At 49.0% G+C, this 16,059-nt stretch overlaps 1 protein-coding gene across 10 annotated transcripts in view; it reads left to right on the forward strand.

The window, feature by feature from the left end:
- AKAP13 (A-kinase anchoring protein 13) overlaps positions 1–16,059 on the forward strand; it is a 1,883,770-nt gene that overhangs the window by 408,345 nt on the left and 1,459,366 nt on the right. For all 10 annotated transcript variants that reach the window (XM_069624282.1, XM_069624281.1, XM_069624277.1 and 7 more), the window contains one exon: positions 3,407–3,450. In XM_069624282.1, coding sequence (XP_069480383.1) covers positions 3,418–3,450 — 33 coding nt within the window. In that variant the 5' untranslated portion in view covers positions 3,407–3,417. The remainder of the gene's footprint in view (positions 1–3,406; positions 3,451–16,059) is intronic.

A 16,059-nucleotide genomic window follows, 5' to 3' on the forward strand; every position in this document is an offset into this window, starting at 1 on the left:
CTCTCCATACGACAACAAATGGACTTAAAAACCATTTGCCTCACATACAAGGCATTAAACCACCTAGCCCCACCGTACCTCAATAAATGTACCATGAAACCCGCCAACAGAACCACCAGATCTTCTAACACCTTATGCCTGACAGTGCCTAGAGAGGCGCCAGTTTCACAGTGCTTGCCTCCCAACTCTGGAACACCCTTCCACTTAACATTAAAACTATTGAGTCCTTTCAGATCTTCAGGAAACATGCCATTGGTTGGCTTCTGAACAATGAGTAGTACCTACCCATCCCTCAAATATTTGTGAACACTGTTGACTGCTAAACTATGCAAATTGCTGTATTATTACATTATGAAAATGTACATATAACATGATGTAACCGTCTTCTTTAAGCGCCCTTCTACCTCTGGGTTTGGAGCGCTATATAAATAAATGAAACAAACCAACAAATAAGACATAGATAAGGAAGGGAGGTGGAGAGTGGGAAGGAAATGGACACAGATAGGCGACTACCGTACTAGGCCTGATGACATTTCTGGTAGAGCCGGAGAAAAACAAAAGGTGAGGGAGAGGGGTGCAGAAAGGGAGGGGGGCAACAAAACAAGTGACTATCGTACTAGGCCTGACTGTCACACTTTGCCTGGAATCTCACCTGTTTATCTTTCAAAGACTTGGTCAGGGGTTTTTCTTTTTTCCGGACAGTTCGGGTCCTGTAGAGGCACGGTCACGTATCCTCTGTCGCCAGCGTGCAGGTGGATCTGACCGAGGAGAGTGGGCATTCAGCTCCAGGGAGGAAGGAATGTTATGCAGAGTCTTGGTAAAGGGGGAACCAGGAAGGAACCAGGACGGAAGCAAGGCGGAAAGGAATAGCGCTAAGGCTGGCAAGGCCCAAGGAAGGACGAGCGCTAGAGGGCTATGAGGAATTGGGGACTAGAACTAAACCTGGAAGGAGGAAAATACTAAGTGCGAGGGAAAGTACAACACACTTGCCGAAGTTTGGAAAGTTAGCATTGAGACGCGCATCGCCACGGGGGCGTGTCTCCTTTCAAGGATCTGCGAACTCCTGAAACCACTAGAACGGCAGTGATGCTCTAGCGTCGGCCATGTTGGGTGTACCTTGGAGGGAATGTAGCAGTGTCTTATGGACCATGTAGCCCAAAAGGAAATGAAACGTCGAATCATGACACTAACAACGTTTCAGATAGTGCTGGAGGCAGGGGGGGGCGGAACAGTAAGTGGTAAACGTGGGAAAGACGTGGAAAAGCTCCAGTAAAACCATGTTGAACATTACATATACATATGTTGAGCCCCACCGCCACATATGTACAAAAGGGCACTCTTTACCCTCCTTTTCACCTGCATTTATGAAGTACTTAGCATGCATGCCAGAAGCTGTACAACTTGGCAAACACAAGACCAATCACTAGCTATTGTTACAGCGAAATCTGAGTAATGAGCAATGTTGGAACATCATAGTCTATACTTGTGTTTGTAGCTTGAGTAACGTAGTTCTGTAATGTGTTTTCAATTGTTTCTCGAACTCGGTTTTGTACACACTCTGTATCTGTGCCCATTGCTCAACAAAATGCCATGAATGCCCAAACTGTCTATGCACAAGAATCGTTCCACAATCGGACTGTACTTTTTATGCCCAAAAAACGCTGTCTATAGTCTAAATCTTAGATCCCAGAAACTGCGCAAAGTGTTTATCTGCTCAACACGCAGCTTTGCATACATTCTGGATAATGCACTGCTAGTTGTCGTATTTTTTTAATTGCAAGTTGGGTTTCCAACAATGGTGATGCGTTTTGAATGGGTGAAGGATTGGTGGTATTGTATTGTGGATGACCCGACAGGAAGCGCTCTGCATGGCCACACCATCTGGTCTAAGCAGGGACATCAACCAGCAGCCCGCCACCCCCCTTGGGCACTTAAAGCGTTTGTGCCTTAAAACAATTGGTGGTGCCAGGGTGATCTGGCTTATAAGAGGCAGTATGGGCAGGGATTTCAAAATTTGAAGTTGCAAGCTACTAGCCAGGCATAAAAAAGTCACTTGCCCTGCAATTCTTCAAATAAACACACTTCATACAATGTCTTACTTGATATGAGTCCATTATCACTAGCTAATGGCTGGTAGTGAGTGGAGTTGGGAGGCGCGAATTAGAGCATCTGTTGAAATGCTCTAGTGGCCTCCTATGGGCAACACAGAAGTAGTACTCCTCCTCCCCCAAGCGGAGAGAGAGATTGGGCAAAAAGACCTGCGTTTTTTGCCCATGTGTGTACGTACAGAAGTAGGTGTGCATAGCATGGTCAAATGGGACAATTATCCCCTTTGCGCATTGTGATGCATATTTACAGTTTCATTGCCGCAATATTCACAGTCGTCTTGATATGTCTGCGACTGCTGATCGCCAACCACGAACATTAAACTATGTGTTTTCCACACTCACAAGTGCCCATGAATGTAGAAAAATAGCGCTTTTCATTATAATGTTGCGCTGCTCATCCGATTATCGCTTCCTCACTAAGCATTGATTCACAGTACTTTGGTATGTGTAATGCTGGGGATGCTCTAACAGAGCCTAATACCTTGGCACCCACTTGCCATTAGGTAATTATTACAAAGGAGTGTTTCTAAAAATCGGCACCGCAAGTGGCAAGCTGATGGAAGGAATCGTACGTTCTGAGTCCTACCCATTAATCGAATAACAATTAAACCGCGACAAATGATATTTGTATTCACTAGTGTGATATAGGATAGGTGCGCCTTCTCCCGGTAACCCTTGATATCCAAAGACTGGCATCAAACTCTTGATTTTCAAGGTTGCATTTCTCCAATTGAAATACTTGTGTATAGGCGCGTTACAAATGCCATATCATATCGTATCAATTACGCTGCTGACAATTCTGAGCAACTTTGCTATTGTAAGGGTTAATTAGACCAGTTATTTTGCAAGAACCAGAGCCAACCTTATATTGTGCATTTTGAACTTGTTAAAATGTATTTTCTTGTTGCCTTCATTGATTTTTATTTAAATGCTATAAGGTTTGGCAACTTTACATTTTTTGTTAAATGTTTGCTATGAGTAATGTGATCCATGCTAACTCCGTGAAGCCAACATAGGGTCGTTTAGAACTTGATTTGCACATGTTCAGTTTGTGTCAGTGCCTAAACTGAATTTAGTTTGGATAAATAATGAGACACAATGTATTTTTTCCTTTGAACTGCACATCAGTCAAACAATGGCTTTATACAAACAAGTTGAGGCACACTGAAAACCTGCTTAAACTGGCCAGTGTGTTTTCATTGTAAAGTAGTGGAACCCACCTTTTTAATGTGCTGTTTAGAGTTCTTTGTAAGTAAGATAAAAAAAAAACCATTTAATTGTTTAATTTTCTTTTGCAGTGCTCTGGGTCATGAAACTTAATCCTCAGCAAGGCCCTTTGTATGTAAGTAAAACATGTACAATTAAGCCTTTTCGATGTATACAAACAGTAACTCTTTGCAATGTTTTTCTAAATATGGCTGGAAAGTAAATTGCTTTCAGTACTTAAATGTAAAAAGACAATGTTTTAATTTAGTGCCGACAATTTAGAGTAATGCTAATGTCGTGCCGAAGAAAATCTGGCCTAAATGAAATTACTGAAACAACTCTTTCGTCCCAACAAAAGAATTTAATTTGGTAAACGTGTTATATATACTGAACCACTATCTTTTTGCGATGCTATTTCCCAAAGTGAAGTTGTGTTGATAGTCAACATTGCTGTCCAGGAACCTCATGGCATTTTCTTTTAAACCTGCCATTGCTGCTTTAATTTCTTCGATAGTGGTAGCCCAGAAGCTGTGTATTTTTATTTACAAGTCTGTGCAAACACAGCATATATGGAAAGGGAGTTTTAAGTACATCTACAAGTATCAAGTCCACAGATCACATCCATAAACATCGTTTGGGAGAAAACTCCCTACATGATTTCCCAGTGATGCATGTATAGGCTGTATGAAGAAAGAGGAAGAAAGGTCTGTGGGGTATATGACAATATAACCGGGCATGTCGTGAGGCCTAGTACTATAGTCACTTGTTTTGTTCCTCCCCTCTCTGCCTACAGCCCTCTCCCGCACTTTTTGTTAATCTCTGGCTCTACCAGAAATGTTGCTAGGCTGAGTACGATAGTTAATTTTCACATTTTTATTGTTCAAGGCCTTGTAAGAATATTATTGTATTTTCCCTTGTTCCCTCCCTTGAAGCTCTTTGAAACACATTGTGTATAGGCGCTATATAAATAAACTATCATGTCGTATCATATATTGATAAAGGAAATAAACAATTTGGAAATACAGTCTGAGGGACTGTTGAAGAAATGCAGACCAATTCATTTTTGTGCAGAACCTCATCTTTTTAAATTGCACCAGCTTAAATGAGGTAAGAGTACTCCTGTCATTGATTGATACATATGCTCAGTCTTTGTCAAATCCTTACAACTATATGCGCTTGAAGAGTAAACTGCTAACTAGCGCCAGCTCACAGTACTATTTTTTTCGAATAAAGTAACAAGACCTTTATAGAAGATTTTGAGGTAAACGTTACACTCGCTATTTGGGGCGTTTGGAGGGAAGGTATTTTTTACTCCGTAAAACACTTCTCTTTTCCTATTGGCATATTTTTAGGCAAGTAAAAATATATTTTAATTATTACTCATGTAGGGTAAGAAGTAAGAGAAGCTGAAGGGGAACTAGTATTGGAAAAGAAGCATTTTTGAACTGGGCTGTCTCAGAAAGCAGTGGTGTAGCACACAATGTGGGGGCCCCTCGGCAAAACATGCTGAGGCCCTACAGCTCCTCAAGTAAGCAGGGGGCCATGCCACACTCTGACCACCACGCATGCGCGTTACCCATGATGATCATGCTGCTGAAGTGGCACACTGCTCTAGGTGAAAGATATAAGCATGGGTTTTGATCGAAGATTACATCTTTCACCTAGTGAATAAACAAGACTAGGTGCCTGCCCCCTGGCACCCAAATGGACCAGCACCAGATGGTTAATTTTTGTAAATATTTGACACAATAATGTAAAAGACTGTAGCAAGGGAGCCCAAACCTAACAAAGTGGGTTTGGCAGGGGTGGCGGGGTTTCTCTTTTCGAGAAAATGTTTCAAATAGGTGAAAATTGTGCATTTTAGAGCACACAAATGAAAAATTGTGTAAAAAGCCAGACTGTTGGCAATCGGTTTTGAAGCTTCACTCCTGAAATAAGACAATAGATGCAAATCACCAACAGTGCACAGGAGCATTTCCCAATCGACTTTCATGATTGACTCTGTGAACTCCCCACGTCACACCTACTTCCTTGTAATGTCACCAGGCTGGATGGCTGACGATGCAAAACAGGGCCATATTTAAATGTCTTCTCCTGGTTCACACATCTACCCGTGGAAAGGCACGACTTTAATCAATCCTCCACTATCCAACTTTACCAGCCTCCTCATAATCTTTAGTCTTTCTCCTGGATTACCCTTGCTGCTCCTCACCCTCCCTTTGTTTCCTCTCACTTCCGCTCCTGTGCTCTCCCCATTTAAAGAAGCTCACTGCTTCCAGTCAAATCTGATTTCTTATCCATTTGTTCTTTTGTGATCACAAGAGCATTGACGACCTCAGGACCCAGAGTCTCCCTGCCACCGTGGAGGGAGTCGTCTTTCAGGCCCATTGAGAAGACCCCCACAAAGTCCTCGTTGGAAAAGGTGGGGGAGGGGCTGGTGGCCATCGTGGATACGGACAAGACCTCTGAAGAAGAGCTCATCGAAGTCGTGGAAGAGGCCCAGCCCATCAGGAGGGATCCCGACGAGGGCCACGACGAGAGCGACGGTGTCGCCGACGAGGTTCCTCAAGAGCCCTCACGCCCATCGTTTCCGGCGCCGCAGGACACTTCGGCGGCTATTTTGTCAGCGATACAGTCCTTAAGCTCGGAGATAAGGACAAGGTTGCCCCTCCCCCCCGACAGAGGTACATGAGCCAGACCCGACGGGGGAACCGGAGCCAGGACCTTCGGAAAGTCCACCGCATAAGAGGAGGAGGACGCATCCTACGCCACCTCTCCCACCTCTGTGGCCTGCTCTGCTTGCATGGAATTCTCTTTGCCCGGACATCCGCAAAACCGTCCACATGGATTTGTTGAAAACCACACTAAGACTACCTCCTCGCTTCCATGTTACCCTCTTAATCTACCTCTCATCTGCTTGCTTGCTAACATTTCTCCCTCACCACTAACCTGCCTCTGTCCCTCACTTCCTCTGCCTCCACTATAGCACTTCACCCATCATGGTCACATCCCAAGCACAGCTGGCCGTAATGCCTACCTGCACTTAAAAATGTCCAAGATTGGTTATCCTTAATCTATGTATGTCCACTTATGTATTGTCCCTGGTGACTCTTCCATTTACTCCCCTCCACAACCTGGTCAGAATGTCCCTCAATCCCACCCCATTTAAAGAAGCTCACTGCTTCCAGTCAAATCTGATTTCTTATCCATTTGTTCTTTTGTGATCACAAGAGCATTGTTACTCCTGTATATAAATAAATACTTAAAAAATGATGCCTTTCACCACAATATATGCCAGCATAAAAAAGTGCACCTACACTGCTCCTGCTACTCAGCTGGTTATCCCTGAAGGAGGTTGAGCTTACCTTTAGACAAAAACTTCCGCAAGGAGCAGCAGTGACTGTTGGGCCGGCGTGCCCTTTGAACTGCTTTACTCCATTTAGCCTGATGCAGAGCTCTGAAGCCGTGCTTACGTATTCTGCTTTTGCTCTGTTGGCTGTCCCCTAACGAGGTCGAACTTACCTATAGACTACGACTTCCACAAAGTGCAGCGATGACTGTTGGGCACTTTGTACCCCCTTGTTCTACTTTTTAGCCTGATACAGGGCGGTGAAGCACAAAGCGCATCACCGTCTTACTGGTGGTATGGCGCTTGGAGGATACGGTCATCAGCAGTGGTCCTCAACCAGACGAGTCTGTCAACAGTTCTATTGTATTGGCGATCACCTCTGAGAACATGGCTAAGGTAAACAGTCTATTGGCTCTGATCGACTTTTAAGATCAGCTATGGGGCGCAACAATGCTGTTCTCCAGCATGGGGTCTGGCATGGATTCACATGCTCATGAATATTCCCCGTAGTCAGGCCGGGAATCCTCGGTATAGAAAAAAATCAGTATCAGTTTCGTTTCTGATCTGTCTTTCTTAGTAGTAACCAATCACTGGTCTCTGGGTCATACTGCCCTCTCCCTAAGCCCCGCCTCTGGCAGCCATCCTCAGTTTTTTACCGCACGTTCAAGTGTTGGGAGTCCTCGTACTGTAGCTCTCGAGCTTTTGCTGCGTTTCCGCGCTTTTTCAGGAGATTTTTCTCATTTTTCGGTTAAATGGAGCCTCAAGCTCCACCGTTTCTACATCCGATCAATGGGGATACGTTTCGGAGTTTTCTACGCCCCTCAAGGGTGAAGATTTTGTTGAGTTACGCTTTTGGAGGTTTCCAGAAGTTCCGAGGCCTACCCCGGACATGGCCCAGGAGAAAGGAAGCTCGACGCCCGGGAAGCTGTTCAGGACCTGCCCTGAATGCCAGCTTCAGAATGTTTTCAAGGAGGACGAGCATTCGTTATGCCTCTACTGTCTCCATGAGGACAAGACGCACACGAAGGACTGTGCGTTTTGTGGGAACATGTCGGAGCGGACCATGAAGGATCGCCACCTCCGTCTCGCCAACTGGCTGGAAGGGAAGAGCCTGTCGGGCGAGAAGAAGAAAAAGAAGTCCGAGCAGTCTTCTAAGTCCTGTGAGGGTGCCCCGGCGACGGGGGGCCCAACAAAAGGCCAAGCACCGCGAGTCCGCGGGCACCGGGAGCGCCGAACGGTCGGGCTCCTTGGCTGCCAGGCAGGGCGCATCCTCCCCGGCGCCATCAACCAGGAGCCAACGCTCTGGCTCGGGTTAGAGGAAGTCTGAGAATCCGGCGAAGCTTCTGGAGAGGCCCCGGTCATCTCGAAGATTCCGGCAGAGGGGCAGCGAGGCTCGGACCCCCCCCCCCACCAAGGTGAAGGCCCCAGGCGTACAGAAGGGGGATGATGGCCTTAATTCACCCTGCTAAGACCTCGATTGAGGATGTCGCAGCGTCCCTGTCTCAGCCTGTGGAGGTTATGCCAGTGGAGGCGACCTCGGGACCCAGAGTCTCCCTGCCACCGTGGAGGGAGTCGTCTTTCAGGCCCATTGAGAAGACCCCCACGAAGTCCTTGTTGGAAAAGGTGGGGTAGGGGCTGGTGGCCATCGTGGATACGGACATTACCTCTGAAGAAGAGCTCATCGAAGTCGTGGAAGAGGCCTAGCCCATCAGGAGGGATCCCGACGAGGGCGACGACGAGAGCGACGGTGTCGCCGACGAGGTTCCTCAAGAGCCCTCGCGCCCATCGTTTCTGGCGCCGCAGGACACTTCGGCGGCCATTTTGTCAGCGATACAGTCCTTAAGCTTGGAGATAAGGACAAGGTTGCCCCTCCCCCCGACAGAGTTACATGAGCCAGACCAGACGGGGGAACCGGAGCCAGGACCTTCGGAAAGTCCACAGCATAAGAGGAGGAGAACGCATCCTACGCCACCTCTCCCACCTCTGTGGCCTGCTCTGCCTTCCCCCGGTCTACTACCCACGGGGATGATACAGGCACGGACACGGCTACGACAGGTACAGATGACGACGGAGGCGACGCCAGGACGTGTCCCCCGTCGCCCCCTGCTCGGGCGTCCCCACCCGACGAGATTGGATCCTTTCATGCCATGATTTCCAGATTGCCCAGAAGAGAAGAAGGAAGGGTTCCTTTACCAACGGCGCGAGGCTAAAAGGAAGACGGTCCTCGCCGTACCACTTCTTGATGACATCTGGGATGAGGGGCTCGCCCTCCTCGAGAACCCTGCCACGGCGCCGGCAAAGAGGGACCGATACGAGGAGAAGTACCGGGTCCCCGACACTGCCCCCTTGTGCCTTCGGGCGCAACCTACCCCGGATTCGGTCATCTTGGCGGCAGCAAAGAAGAAAGCTGCGGGGGCATCGGCCTCGACATCAACTTCCCCGCCTAACGGCGAGGGCAGGAAGCTGGACACGATGGGACGACGGGTCATCTCATCCGCAGCAACGACTATCAAGGGGGCCAACGCCCTGGCTATCGCAGCCCGCTACGACAGGGAATTGTGGTTCAAAATCGCCCCTCTGTTGGACTTCCTTCCGGAGGCCCTTGAAATCCTACACGAAGGTGAGATTGCTTCGGACCACGCCATCACGGTGGCAACGGACATCGCGACACCGGTTTCCGTCAGTTGGGCAACAGCGTTTGCCTGAGACGACGAGGACGGCTCAAGGTGATGGATTTCCGCCAGGACATACAAACCAAGGTTTTGGACATGCCCTTCGACGGGAACAACCTGTTTGGGAAGGCGGTTGATGAGTCCCTTCAGGCCATCAAGACAGACACGGAGACTGCCCGGGCACTGGGAGTACTCCAACAACGACGGCCCTCCTTTCGGACCTCCGGAGGTAGACAAGGTGCCTCCAAGGTATCCGGCAGTGGCTTCTCCACGTACCGCCAAGCGGCACGATCTTCGTCCCAGGAAGCCTACAGGGGACGCGGCAAGTCAGGTGGTGCCCGTCGTCGTCGACAGGGAGGCCAAGGAGGCAAGGCGGCCTCCAAACAAGATTGAACTGACCGTGGGGTCGGGCCCCTGCCGAAGCACCCCGGTGGGAGGCCGGCTGGCGAGGTTCGTCAGCGTGTGGGAGTCCATCTCCACCGACCGTTGGGTGCTGGACGCCCTGGCCCAAGGGCACATCCTCGAGTTTCAGAAGAAGTGCCCTCGCGTTCCACCCGTGGCCAGGAAGGAAAATCACGTCCCTCAATTACTGTTGGAAGTAAGGACGATGCTCAAGAAGGGTGCCATCGAGCTCGTTCCAAAGAGGCTTCGGGGCTCTGGAGTTTACTCAAGGTACTTCCTCGTAAAAAAGACAGGAGGATGGCGCCCTATCCTGGACCTGCGACGACTGAACAAGTACATCAAGGCACAGAAGTTCTGGATGGTCACCCTCCAGCACGTGCTGGGACAGCTGGAGGAGGGCGATTTCCTGTCGTCGTTGGACTTGGAGGATGGGTACTTCCACATCCCCATTCTAAAAAGACACCGAAAGTTCCTCAGGTTCGTGGTCCAAGGGCGGCACTACCAGTTCAAGGCCCTCCCGTTCGGATTGAAGTCGGCACCCAGGGTGTTCACCAAGTGCCTCGCACCGGTGGCGGCGCGGCTGCGCCTACAAGGGATCCACGTCTACCCCTAACTGGATGACTGGCTCATCCGGGCAAGGACAAGGGAGCTCGCCGTGGAGCACACTGCGAAGACCGTCCAGCTGCTCACAGACCTGGGATTCTCCATCAACTTTCCAAAATCCCACCTGGTTCCGTCGCAAGACGCCCTGTTTCTGGGAGCCAAGCTCGACACAGTGGCGCGGCAGGCTTCCCCGTCGGAGGAAAGGACCAGGACCATTCTGGGCAAGGTGCAGCGTCTGCTGGCCACGGACATGGCCAGGGTAAGATCTATCAAGTCCCTCCTCGGGATGATGTCCTCCTGCATTTATCTGGTGCGCCTTTGCAGGCTTCGGATGCGCCCCTTACAAGTGTCCCTCGACGCCCGCTGGGTCCAGTCGACAGGCAGCTTCGAGGACAGGATCCCTCAACGAGACGTTCCATCAGGCAATCCGGTGGTGGGGTACCCGCTCTCATCTGTCGGCAGGCATGGACTTTCAGAGCCCAGGTCACCAGGTGACGGTGACGACGGACGCCTCCCTGGAAGGTTGGGGAACGCACTCCGGAGATCTTCACGCGAGAGGCCTTTGGCTCCCGGAGGAGAAGTCACTCCACATCTTGGAGCTCCGCGCAGTGTTCTGGGCCCTTGGGTCCTTTCTTCCGTCCCTCAGGGGCAAGGTGGTGAGGATCTTCACCGACAACACCACCACGATGTTCTACATACAGAAGCAGGGCGGAACCAGATCCCCCGACCCTATCCAAAGAAGCCCAGGATCTGTGGCATTGGGCCGTTGCCCAAGCGATGTTTCTGGTGCCTTTTTTTATGTGGCAGGAATAAAAAACACGATCGCCGACTCACTCAGCAGAGAGCTGCACTCGTGCCACGAGTGGGAACTACGCCAGGATCAAGTGGATCGACTCTTCTGTCAATGGGACGAACCCCAGATCGATCTCTTCGCGACGGCGACGAATTCCAAGTGCCGGAGGTTCGCCAGCAGGTTCCCCCAGCCGAGGAGCATGGGGGATGCTTTCTCGTTCCCCTGGGACGGCCTATTTCTTTATGCGTTCCCTCCGCTGCCATTGCTGCTCTGGCTCATCAACCAGCTCAAGAGGTCCCGGTGCAGGATGATCGTCGTCGCACCGGCGTGGCCGAGACAGATCTGGTTCCCGGACCTTCTGGACTTGTCAACGTCCACACCAGTCAAGCTGCCGACGGACGCATATCTTCTCTCCAGAGAAGGAGGCGCCATTCTTCACCACAACCCGGAGTCGCTGAACTTGCAGGCCTGGCTCCTGCAGCACTAGAGTTTGGAGGGTACGACATCCCGGCCGACTGCAGAGAGGTTCTTGCAAAGTCCAGGGCGTCCTCAACTCTCAAGTGCTACAGACATAAATGGAAGAGGTTCTCTGTCTGGTGCTGTGCACAGAAGATTAACCCTCTGCGGATTACGGCCCCTCAAGTATTGCCGTACCTACTGTCATTGGCCAAGGCTGGACTAGCTCACGCTTCCATCAAGATACATCTGGCCGCCATACACCAGCACTACGGGACGGGCATCCTTGTGGTCCCATTGCCTGGTGAAGGAGTTTATGAAAGGACTGTTCCATTCATTCCCGCCGGTGAAGGCTTTGGCCCCGGCGTGGGAGCTCAACGTGGTGCTGAGCAGGCTCATGGGGCCGCCATTCTAGCCTCTGCATTCGGCCCAGTTGAAGTACTTATCGTGGAAGACAGCGTTTCTTGTGGCCATGACCTCCGCACAATGAGTGGGAGAGATCCAGGCCCTCTCCTGCAAGCCTCCGTACTTGACTTTCCACGAGACGAGGGTAGTGCAGAGGACGCACCCCTCCTTCATGCCCAAGGTGCCGTCGGACTTCCACCTCAACGAGCCCTTAGTGTTACCAGTTTTCTTCCCGTCGCCGGCCGAGAGGACTTTGCACTCGCTGGATGTAGCTAGAGCGCTGAAGTTCTACTTGGACCGCACGAAGAGTTTTCGGAAGACATCACAGCTGTTTGTGAACTTTAGACCTGTGAACCAAGGGAGGGCTCTCTCGAAGGCTTCCATTTCCAGATGCATCCAGCTGCATCATGCACTGTCACCGGTTGGCAAACCGACCGTTGTTCGGCAGTCCGTGATCCCATTTGACCAGAGCGATCGCTGCTACCATGGCATTCCTATCTGGTGTGCCCCTGCTGGACATCTGCAGGGCTGCTACGTGGACACACCTTCACGAAATTCTACTGCGTCGACCGGGATTCCAGGGAGGAGTCCAGGGTCGGCCAAGCAGTGCTGTGCAACCTGTTCGCCTCAAGGTGGGCCTGGTGTGGAGGTAAGAGATGCTTAATGTTGAGTTGATGTAATGCTTAATGTTGAGCCTTTGCCACCTCCCGTGGTTGTGCATGTGTGTACTGCTATGTATTCTTGTATTCATGAGCATGTGAATCCATGCCAGACCCCAGCCTGGAGAAGGAACAAGTTACTTACTTGTAACTGTTGTTCTCCAGCATGGGTCTGACATGGATTCACATGCGAACCCTCCCTCCTTCCCCTCTGCGGCTCTTCACTTGGTCCTACTGCCAATTTACATGCCACCAAATCTGAGGATGGCTGCCAGGGGAGGGACTTAGGGAGAGGGCAGTCATTGGCTGGGGGCAGTATGACCCAGAGACCAGTGATTGGTTACTACTAAGAAAGACAGATCAGAAACGAAACTGATATTGATTTTTTTTCTTTACCGAGGATTTCCGGCCTGACAGGGAATATTCATGAGCATGTGAATCCATGCCAGACCCATGCCGGAGAACAACAGTTACAGGTAAGTAACTTGTTCCATCTGCTCTACAGTGGGGTCAGGAACTAGGCTCGATGCCTGCAAATCTTAACTCTGTAGTTAATGCTTTTCCTGACAATACTACCAAAAGTATCGGCCATGATATACATTACAAAAGGCCCACCGAAGTGAATGCCATGGGACTTAACTGTGCCATTTGCGATGAGTTTGGGGGTCAGGACATCCCAAAACTCAGAATCCTCAAAAGATGGATTACCATACATGTAAACAACACTGCAATGAATTTTGGAGATTGGGTCAGGACACAGCTAAACATAGAATCAATCATGAAACTGATTACTATAAATATAAAGGAGCCCTCACAATTAAAAATATTTTTGTCCGGGGTGGTGATATAATCTAAACCATTCATCCATCCTATTTTTCTTCCACCAAATATTGCCACCAAGGAGATTGAGGTAGTTGAACTACTTGAGGAAACAAAATTTGACATTTCCAGGGATTACTTTCAAACTGATAGTACTTTGGACTTAGTTCTGAATCGGCTGTTGTGAGATTTGGCTACATCTGCTCTTTGGAACACACATCAAGGTCAGATTCTAACTTAATGTCTGACCATGCACCCATGACTTCCAGATTTCCTACAATGTAGTCTAACAATAACATAGACAGTAATAATAAGCCCAAAACGACTGGGAAACCCCTTTGTACAACGTGGCTCCCATCGAAATCATCTCCAATCAAGCAGGGTCAAGGCATGTACAGTTCAAAAAAGTACAATGGCTCAAACAGTGAGGACTAAAGGTGGTCATTGTTGTCATGTTTTCTTCTTGCCGACCATCGGCTGTGTCCCTAACTAATCGGGGTAACGTAATCTCTTGGAACATTCAGTGTCACGACCTCTTTGGTAAATGTCTCCTAGTTGCCATACATAACATTTGCACTGTGGCTCTTCTGGAAACATGGCTAACTGACAAATTAGAGTTGGATGTATCATGGACCATTCAATGACTCGCAAAGGAAGGCAACAAGGAACAGCCCATGGGTGGTTTGTTGATCATTTTTAAATATTGCTTCAAATTGTTTGACCTAAAGGTGCCGGGATCTGATATTAGCTGGCATACTTACATGGCCTTATTTTGATAGTTAGTCACTCTCTGTTAATTGTAAACATTTATGATCCACCTGGCAGTGTTCTCAATTATTCTCTTATGAGCAAAGTTAGTAAGCTATTGGAGATGAAACTTGGGGAGAAGAATGCATAGTTGTGGGTGACTTTAATTCTGGGATCACTGCAAATTTGGTCCCCAGAACGGTTTTCCCACCCTTAAACAACTTCCCTATAATAAAAGAGAATTATCGTGGGCAAAACCTGCGGGTCTACATTGGCTCTGTATGTTTGTTTTATATTAATTAAGCGCCCGTAAACTTTCAGGCATGAAAGCGCTGTTACATTCTGTTATACTCTAATATAGTCAAAAGTCAGGTGCCAGTGGCAAAGGATGTAATAGTCCGGTTTAAGGTCGAGAGGCTTAGTTGAATAACCAAGTTTTCAGTGCCTTTCTGAAGGACCAGTAGGATTAAACGGCTCTTAGATGTGGAGGGAGGGAGTTCCACTGGTTAGCTGCCACAGACTGGAAGCTGGGACCCCCACTTTTATCCTTTTGGATTTAAGTTTGATGAGCCAGAGGGTGTATGCACGTCTGACAGGTCTGCTGGACTGGGCTCTCATGAATCTTTGTGTAAGGTAAGGCGGGCGGTGTTGGAAAGGTATTTAAACATAACCCTTTCCTTGACTGGCAACCAATGGATGTTCTTTCTTGCCTCAGTTATGTGCTCTCTTGTCGGAATGTTGAGAACCGCTCTGATAGCATTATTTTGGATCACTTGGAGTTTACAGATGTTAGTGTGGATGGTCCAGCAAACAGGGCATTGCAATAAACCAACTTGGCTCCAATAATGGCTCTTGCGATGGTGAGGCAGCTGTTAGGGTCCAGGAATGGTCTGGCAGCATTAATTAGCTTAGTTGTGTAGGCGGCTGACGTTGCAATGGAATTGACCTGTCATGTTAGGGTGATTGGTGTCCAGGTAAACACCTAGGGTTTTCACAGATGCAGAGATAGGTATCTGAAGCCCATCGATGCTGAAATTGGCATATTGGGGGTCTAATTTTTGGATTATGGGTGGAGGCCCAACAAGCAAAATCTCTGTGCTAATCTCAGTGCTTTTGTCATTGAGATAGAGGCCATTTGATGCCAACCAGGCTTGAATCGTCGAGGAGATTGTTGAGTGTATGAGTCTTGAGTGTACAGTTCTGATGAGTGCTAGAAGAATTTGGGTGTCGTTGTCATAATTTGTATAGGAAATGCCAACGGCGTCCAAGAGATAGCAGAGGGGTTTCGTGACTGTTGTACGGGGTTGGGGATATGCAGGATCCTCAGGGCACCCCAAATGAAATACGGGAGGGTGGGACACAGGTCACTTCTGGGAAGACTCTAATTGATCTGCCAGCCAGAAAGGAGGTGACCCAGGCTGTGGCTTCAGGTGAAAAGTTGGCAGAGTTTTGTGGTTCACCAAGTCAAAGGCAGCAGAAAGATCTAATGGGAGAAGGAGGGCAGGCTTACCTTCATCTCTGATTACGTCAAGTTGATTTTTAAGTTCTAGCAAGGCTGATTCTGTTCTGTGACCTGGTCGTAATCCTGACTGGCGCGTAGCCCTATGATATGGTTACTTTCCAGGTAGTTTTGGATTTGGACTTAGGCGCCCAGTCTAATATTTTTAGCAAAAATGGAACTGCGGGGTGATGGGGGTGGTCGTTTCTTGGGATTGCTGGGTCTAGTGTAGGTTTCTTGATCAGTGGGAGAACCCAGGCTTCCTTCAGTGAGGCAGGGACTAGGCCTGAAGAGAAGGAGGCATTGATGAAGTAGGTGATAAAGGGAGTGTGTGTTTCAGCA

The sequence above is a fragment of the Ambystoma mexicanum genome, chromosome 11 (genome assembly GCF_040938575.1).
Source record: "Ambystoma mexicanum isolate Mex_15411 chromosome 11, UKY_AmexF1_1, whole genome shotgun sequence".
Lineage (NCBI taxonomy): Eukaryota > Metazoa > Chordata > Amphibia > Caudata > Ambystomatidae > Ambystoma > Ambystoma mexicanum.